This window comes from Brachyhypopomus gauderio, chromosome 7 (genome assembly GCF_052324685.1).
Source record: "Brachyhypopomus gauderio isolate BG-103 chromosome 7, BGAUD_0.2, whole genome shotgun sequence".
Taxonomy (NCBI): Eukaryota; Metazoa; Chordata; class Actinopteri; order Gymnotiformes; family Hypopomidae; genus Brachyhypopomus; species Brachyhypopomus gauderio.
In genome coordinates this window covers 6340021-6348471 of record NC_135217.1, presented here as the reverse complement: position 1 = coordinate 6348471, position 8451 = coordinate 6340021, and the positions used below count along the sequence as shown (strand labels likewise).

Genomic DNA, 8451 nt, shown 5'->3' with positions numbered 1-8451 from the left:
TCTCTCACATCTCTCTCTCCCATCTCTTTTACGCAGTAGCAGCCGTGTCTCTGAGATGTTGACGGGGGGCATGAGGGAAGCGTCGCTCGATGAAGGGGCTCGTTTCCTTGTTTCCTAAGTGACCCCTGACCTCTTCACTGCTGTGGTGCTGGTCTCGGCTGGTGCGCAACAACTAGGGTCAAGGGAGAATTTGCTTGTGTTCAAAATGCCTGCCCAAACGTGTGAGAGAGACCACTGGTTTTTTAGTGTTCTCCAAATGAACATGCTTTTTTCACTCTCGTTGTCTTGTTTATTTCTGTGGGAAGGACCCATCAGACCGTGGAACCATGGCCTTCTTGGAAAAATAGGATGGTAGTTGTGAGACTGTAGTTTTTTTCAGTGTAGAAACAGTGCCATCAAGTGGCCGCGATGTTTACTGCACCTTTCGCACCGTATGTACATTACAGCTGTTTGGTGAAAACACTCGGGTCGTCTGCACTACTGGGTTGTTACTCCAGAGGGGAAGCTGCTCAAAGTTGTTTATTGTCCTACACTATACTCCATTTAAGGCATGACTCCTCTTACTCCAGGCAAGAGGACTTGGAAGATTACATGAGTGGTAATAGGATCCAAGAAAATCAAGAGTACTATATGTTTGCATATAGTTACTATCACCATGGCAACATCAGTGTTGTGATTGTTTTGGCCTAAGGTGGAATCACTACCACAGGAAAAGGAGTTCCTGTTGTGAGAAAACAAAAATCGCACTGTAAATAATCTTTGTTAGCACAGGGCATGTGTGCAATATGGCTAGAACGGTTGTTCTGAAGGAGCGACCAGTAGAAACGTTCAGTGTTCGGTTTCTAAATACAGGTCTTTAAGTGAAGTGATGCTTCCCCCCATGTTCTTAGAAATTCTACATAAATTCTCATGTGCAAAGTTTAGGTCATTTTTCACAATTAAGCACCATTATGCACAACTTAAATTACCCCCACTGCAATGTGTAACTAGTAACCGTGCATTATGGGTATTAACAGACAGTGCATGGATGTGTTTTGTATCCAAGTAGGGGCACTAGGGGTGTGAACCTGCTACACCGCACAGGCCTGGTCCCTCTCTGGAGTGTCTCCCATCACAAAGGGCGTTCCCGAAGAGGAGGAGGAGACGCAAGGACACTGATGAAGGAGGACACTGCCGGCCCGGCCCAGACGGCGACAGACAACATGAGGAAGAGGGTCAGCGGCAAAGCAAAGTGGCGAAGAGGAAGCAATGCACACGGGACACAAGATGCGATGCGGGACGCGTGATGCGATGCGGGACGCCTGATGTGATGCGGACTGTAGGATCAGTTTCCAGATGGCGAAAGCAGCGGCGGTGTGGAAAACGAACGTTTGGCGGGTCCCTGAGGCCCGCGCGACACGCCATGGACGGGCAACGCCACTCAGGATGTCACACGTGCAGGGCACGTCCAAGGCAAGCAGCCAAAGGCAAGGCTGACTCAGGAGTGTTGGATTTGACAATGGTAGACATGGCTTCACTGTGAAAGACCAACACGGTCTACAAAGCTGGAGATGTTTAAGCTCACCTTTGAACCCTCTTGTCTTGTTTTTTTTTTTTTTCGTACGAAGTGTCACCCACCTTTACACCTACCTTTTCCACAGCAGCTCCCGGGCTGTCTTCAGTCAGCAGCAAGGCCGTTCACCACGCCCACGCATCAGAGACTCACTGAAGTGAGCGTATTGAAGTGGATGGACCACTTGCTGAGGCCTTTGAGACGGGGGCTCTCCGCACACGCTCTCTCCACTGAAGCCGAAGCAGACGGCTCGAGCCTCACAAGCTTTGTTGTCATGGTGCATCTTTCTGCTTGGATGAAAGTGTTTCAGCACTTGACAAACAGGAAGCCAAAGGATTTACCAGCCCGGCTCTGATGTATTTGTGTGTGTGTGTATATATATGTGTGTGTGTGTGTGGTCCTCTCCGTACACCCACGTCTCTCTCCGCTACTAAAAACCGCAGCAGCTCCGACCTCATTGGGATCCATGACCTCATTCTCATCGGGTATCAAACCCAACAATTACATTTTGTGATGAACTGCACTTCTGTTGCACAACTATTTCATTCATTTTACTGTTTTGCTCTTCTTCTAATGGATTGTCCCATAAATATACTTTCTTTTTGTATACCATCTTGTTGTCTATGCATGTATTTGGGTCCTGGTTGGTGCTTTTGGAAATGTATGCATGCGGGTCTTTTGGGGCAGAGGCCTGATCACACTTATGTTATTATACACTCACTGGCCACTTTATTAGCCTAGCATCTCAGACTGGTTTCTTGAGTTCACTGTACTCGAATGGCCTCCACAGTCACCAGATCTCAGTCCAATAGAGCACCTTTGGGATGTGGTGGAACGGGAGAGTCACATCATGGATGTGCAGCCGACAAATCTGCAGCAACTGTGTGATGTTATCATGTCAATATGGACCAGACACTCTGAGGAATGTTTCCAGTACCTTGTTGAATCTATGCCACGAAGGATTAAGGCAGTTCTGAAGGCAAAAGGGGGTCCAACCCAGTACTAGCAAGATGTACCTAATAAAGTGGCCGGTGAGTGTATGAGTCATTTATAAACCTGATGTGAACATAGAAGATAAAAAGGTAAAGTGTGTGTGGGTGTAAGTTGTGCATGGGTGTAAGATGTGTGCTTGCTGCTATGCGTATTGCTGGTTAAGGCTTATTGTGCTTTGTCAATTCAGTTTCATTTTCTGTGTAAAAGGGTTTTTGTGTGGTGAATATCTCATATGTAGGCCAGTTCCTCAAATAAAAAGGCATTTTCATTGCATTAATAATTTGTGTGTTGAACGTTTGTGCCACTTTTAAGGCTCTATGTATAGTCTGTGTTCTAGATTGTTGGTACGATTTGGCTGTTTAACTCAGGAAGTCACACAAGAGCAGACATCCCACTCTGATCCTGGAGATATACCATCCTGCACGGCTCAGCTCCTCATTCAGGTGCTCCTGAAAGCCCTGATGATGTGGGCCAGGTTAGTATAGAACTGGATCTCTGTAGATTTGTGTTCTCCACTGCCCTAGTGCACATGATAAGAATCTCGGGAGCAGGTAGACATGCTGTCAGTCAGTAAAGTTTACATCTTCATCTAATACTCCTGCAGGATGCAAACGTGGATACAGGCGACTTGACCAATAATAGTCGTTTTATTAATTGTGTTTATTTAGCACCAATAATACATTTCTGATCATTTATGATTATTTCTGATTAAGTTCTGTACACAAAGACATTAACAAATAAACAAAAAACAGGATGTCAAAAAAAAGGACTACAGCTCATTAAAGGGAAATTGGTTTCAGTTTAAACTAGGAATTGGTTAGTAGCAAAGAACCCTCCCCCAAGCTCATCACTAAATCACAAAGTGCCAAAATCTCTGTCTTTAAAGCTTTTATTCACATCATTCAGTTCACCCAGATGTATTACAAGCTGTGCTTATTCATACAGAAGCCACACCGCACGCTGAATGTGAACGTCTACCTGTGCTCCTGATAGAGCTCACTGTACGTGCTGAATTCGGCACACTGGGACATCTTTCTCTTGGTCCGCTGGCCTGAACACTTGGGCATGTTCAGTGAAGCGTAGTTCACGTCCATGTCATTGGTCTGCAATGGAGATTCAGTTGTGAAAAGACGGTCAGGAAGTCAGCGGGACGGCGTGATGGGGCTCAGCGTGGCGATCGCACTCGTCTCGCCTGCTCGGCCTGTCCCACTGAGCGCCTTTTTGCATGACGTTTGTGGACCCTGCTGAAGCCCCGCCCCCTTCGGCGTAGCGATGGGTAAGATCGTTGCAGGTCATGGTGCCTAGCTCCTCAACAACAGCGGAACAGACGACCACAAACTCACGCATCAGCTACAGTGGTTTTTGCAACTGCATAAATACTCACAAATAATTTCACCGGTGCTATAGTAATCATTGATTATATATAATATGGCATTGTCCGAGGAAAGGAAGTTGCCAGACTGCTATTTTGAATCAGGGGAGTTGCTAAGCTAACACAGATCCACTTATAAATATACCAAATATACAAAAAAGCCAATAAAAGACTATTTTTCCTCAGACAACTGAAAAAATTTAGAATCAGGCCGAACATCCTCTTTCAGTTTTACACAGGAATCATTCAAAGCATACTTACCTCATCTATAATAGTCTGGTACGGAAATCTGGATAACCATTCACGGAAAAAACTACAATCTATAATAGATAAATCATCCAAAATCACAGGCCACACCCTCCCATCCATAGACACACTGTATCAAAAACGCATCATACAACGAGCAAAAAAGATCACTTTAGACCCCTCTCACCCTGCATATCACTTGTTTACACGCATGCCTTCTGGAAGACGCTACAGGTCTCTACCAACAAAATCAGTCAGACTCAAAAACTGTTTCTTTCCAACTGCTGTACGGTCACTAAATCAATGTACGACCTGAAAGAATTGTCTGTCTATTGTATTTGTATTTATGGTTTTTTATTTTATTTATTTATTTTTTACACAGAGATGTATGAGTATGTTATGCTGTACCGAAAGTAAATTCCACCAAATTGTTGTGTGGTCATTAATAATAAATGAAATGAAATGAAATAACTAAGAGAGAGTCTGCGTATAGATAGTTACCTCAGCCTGTTCTCAGAATAACCTTATCAGTGCCGAATATTACACAGTATGACCCAGCTGTGTAGTCCCTCAAAAATACATTCCAAAAATGAATAAAAAACAATTTCAGCACACTAACATTATATTAAAAATGGATCCCTGTACGTGGATGTCCAGATGTTGTCATTTCAGTTCTCATAAAGACTTCTGTTGGCACTGACCTAGCGGCTGTGTGCTTGTTTGTTTGTGTGTGTGTGTGCGTGTGCGCTTGTTTGTTTGTGTGTGTGTGTGTGTGCGTGCGGTCCTCTCCGCACACCCACGTCTCTCTCCGCTACTAAAAACAGCAGCAGCTCCGACCTCATTGGGCTCCATGACCTCATTCTCATCGGCGATCAAACCGCCCGCCTTCCCAGCAGTTACGCTGTGGGCTGAACCGCGCCGCCGTTGCACACCTGGATTGTTATTCTTCTAATGGACTGTTCCATGATCATAAGATCTTTTTTATGTTATTTTGTTGTCTATGCATGTATTTGGGTCCTGCACATGTTGGTGATGTTGGACATGCATGCATGCGGGTCTTTGGGGGCAGAGGCCTGTTCAGGTTTATGTTATATAGGTCACTTACAAACCTGAATGTGAACGAACAAGGCAAAAGACTGAATCTAAGCAATATGTTAGGGCTGTAGTGTGAACACATGAATTTGGTTAAAGTAATTTGCATGTACACATTCTAATTTGAGCTAAGGTTAATGTGTAAGGTTTGTGTTATTGAGCCTTTTGGTGGTATTTTCTACATTTAAAGGTTTTTTTGTGAAAAATATCTCAAATGTTTGCGTCATAGACCAGTTCTGAATAGAAGCAATTAAAATGTTTTTTCACTATGATGAAAACAATCTCTTTTTCATTATGTTAACTATTTGTGTGTTGTTCAACACTGCTACATTTTATTAACTTCCTTTAACTGCTGTTAAAATTCAGATTTTAAATGTGATGTCCAAGACAACAGACATCTTGTCAAAGTCTACAAACTGGGTCAGATTTGCTCAATGGGGTGAAAACTAATCTGTCCAGTGTCCAAAAAAAAAAAACAAGAATAAGTAAATTTTTGTTTTTAGTTTAGTTAATTTTATATATTCAGTGGCATCTTTGTCCAGAAAGTGCTTTCTCAATTATAATGGCAATGCTAGCATGTAGCAGCAAGAACTGACCTTGTTAATGCAACAACTAAGAGCTATGATAATAACGCAGGTCGTCTTAAGTGCTGAATAATTACATTTGGGAACGTACCTCCTCTCCAGCACAATCTCTTCTTTCATCAGTCTTTCTTAATCCTGTGGAGCACATAATAATCTGTTAAAATACAAATTACAGGATTTATCAGTTGAACGAATCTGAAGACCGCTTGGAGTGGCCTGGCTCTCACAGTGTAGCACTAATGCGAATGCAACACAGATTATATTTGGTGTGAAAGCGTTTGCTTTAACCATGTTGGCACGTTCTCGTGATCTTTGCCCTCCCAGCATATGCCAACTCGTTGTCTCTGATCTTGGGGTTCGTTCACCTGTTTTGCAGCAGCAGAAGATACACAGTGAAACCAGCAGGGTCATGAGGGCACTGCCCACAGAACACAGGACCAGGACCCACTGGGGCATGCAGTCACACTCCACACACGTAGGGGGCACTGTAGGATCCGCTGGGGACGAGAAGGATTCAAGCAATTTAAAATTGTTTTCTCTAAACCAAGCATTATTCAGTGACTGTGATTTCTGATTGTGTTGACATACACGGTCTAGTTGGCAAAGTATGTGCAGAAATGCATGGTTAATGAATTTCCTCTGCATAATAACCTAAGCATAATTTAAATGTTGCAAAGGAGAGTGTGGAAGTCGTCGTGAAGAAGTCGTTATTGTGATGCCCACAGAGAACAATGTAGGTTGATGATGAGATAATATTGTCCTGCATGCAATACGTCCACATCAGATTTTCCATTTCTTTTTTTAGGTCTCTAAATGGTTTGCTATTTCCTGTGAAAACCAATAGGAGATGTGAAATAGCAACATGACCCAGATTATAGTCGAATCAATGTACTCGTATGCACGATGGTATCAGTACCAGCCATTTTAGGCATGAGCAGTGATTCGGCAGCATCTGCAGTTCAAGATCCTGTGTGTGTGAAACACTGGTGCCTTTAACCTCTTCCTGCCCCCCCCCCCCCCCCCCCCCTTCAGATTCATTTCAGTGTAGTTACTGAATAATTCATAAGTTACTAAATAATATGCCTTAAGACTAATAACTTAATAATAAGCCTGGAGTTTCAGAGTTTTTAGGTCAAACTTCATAAATGCATTAATCGGCACATTAACCAACACATCTGCAAATCTGACCATGGGGAAGCCTAATCAGGAAAAGAGTCAGCAGTTAACTGTTACAAAAGAGTCTTAAATACAGCCTCAAACTTCACACCTTAGAGACAGGCCAGAGATGTAGCGTTACCTTCATACAACAGCTGCGTGGAGGTGTTGGTGCAAACGTGGTACACATCACTCTCCTGCAGTCGACCACTGGAGCCGTTGCGCATTTTGCGCTCGACCTGAGCGCAGTAATACACTCCCAGGTCCTGCTCGGTGATGTTCTCGATACTCAGGTCGACAGATCCAGTTCTGGCGTTCCAGCTCAGAGAGAAACGAGGAGTGGGTTTAATGATGGACCTGATGGTGGAGATGACCATGGCCTGGACCAGAGGGGAGCAGCTCCTCAGCCAGTGCACGTCCCAGCCTTGCTCCATCCTGCAGGTGCACTCCAACGTCACCGCCGCCCCGGGCCGAACCACCAAGTCCCGCACGCAGGGCGGCTGTTCACCTGAACCGCACACCACTGAGACGAGAGAGAACCGCACAAACGGGGGTTACTGGGAGACTGTGTTGACTGGCTGGCCAGCAGTGGGGGATTAAAGGCCTTGATACAGCAGGAACAGGGATGATGTTACAATAAAACAGACACGAGGCAAGCGTGTGCCTCACAGATCTGTTTGGACTACAGCGTTTGGATTCTTTATTTTATAATTGAAAATAAAATTAGACATTATTGGTCAGTTTCTTAACTACCTGTAATTCTGTCGACTTAAGAACTGAAAGCTGCACAGATGTTTACTTTGCTAGTTAAAACATTTTTTCCTGCACTGGATTTCACACTACAATAAATGTTTATATGCTAAATCCCACAACACACAACCACAATACACCAAAATAATATACGTAAAAGCGTAATAATAGAACAGGTACTCACAGCAGAGTGCCAGGACATGGAAATAACGAGCAGACATGTCTGAGCGGTGCACACATGAAGACCCGAGCAATGAGACTGCCTTCTGCACGCAAAGGTGTCAGCAAAAACGAGACAGTAACTTCTAAAGCACACCTCAGCAGAGCCAGACATCCTCTGTTCGGTTTCGTCCTGGTCTCTCACCTGGAACATACGTTGTTGTTCATGCCACAGTCATTTTTACCCATTTTTCCAGTTTGCACAATTCATTTGTCAGCTGGACTTGTTTTGTAACTTCTGCGATAAAGATTTTGTCTCCTCTTAAACACAAACATTGAATTGAATTTCCTTATATGCCCTAAATCAACTACATAATTTATAATGTCTCACATTCTTCTTATTCTCTACATTCAAATAATACTAATAATTAAATTTGGAGTTTTTTCTAGTGTTCATCCATGAAGTGCACTTTAATTTGCACTTAATTGATAAATATGGAAATGTTGTATTTTCAATCTTTGTTTTCTTATTTTAACAGTAAACATCT

At 43.5% G+C, this 8451-nt stretch overlaps 1 protein-coding gene across 1 annotated transcript; it reads right to left on the bottom strand.

The window, feature by feature from the left end:
* Positions 1 to 3253: 3253 nt before the first annotated feature.
* Positions 3254 to 8451, bottom strand: LOC143518180 (uncharacterized). The gene is made up of 5 exons (XM_077010650.1): positions 7929 to 8451; positions 7137 to 7517; positions 6205 to 6336; positions 5931 to 5974; positions 3254 to 3648 (listed from the first exon to the last, which is right to left on the bottom strand). The coding sequence occupies exons 1-5, from the start codon at positions 7963 to 7965 to the stop codon at positions 3520 to 3522; spliced, it is 723 nt and encodes a 240-aa protein (XP_076866765.1). The 5' UTR covers positions 7966 to 8451; the 3' UTR covers positions 3254 to 3519.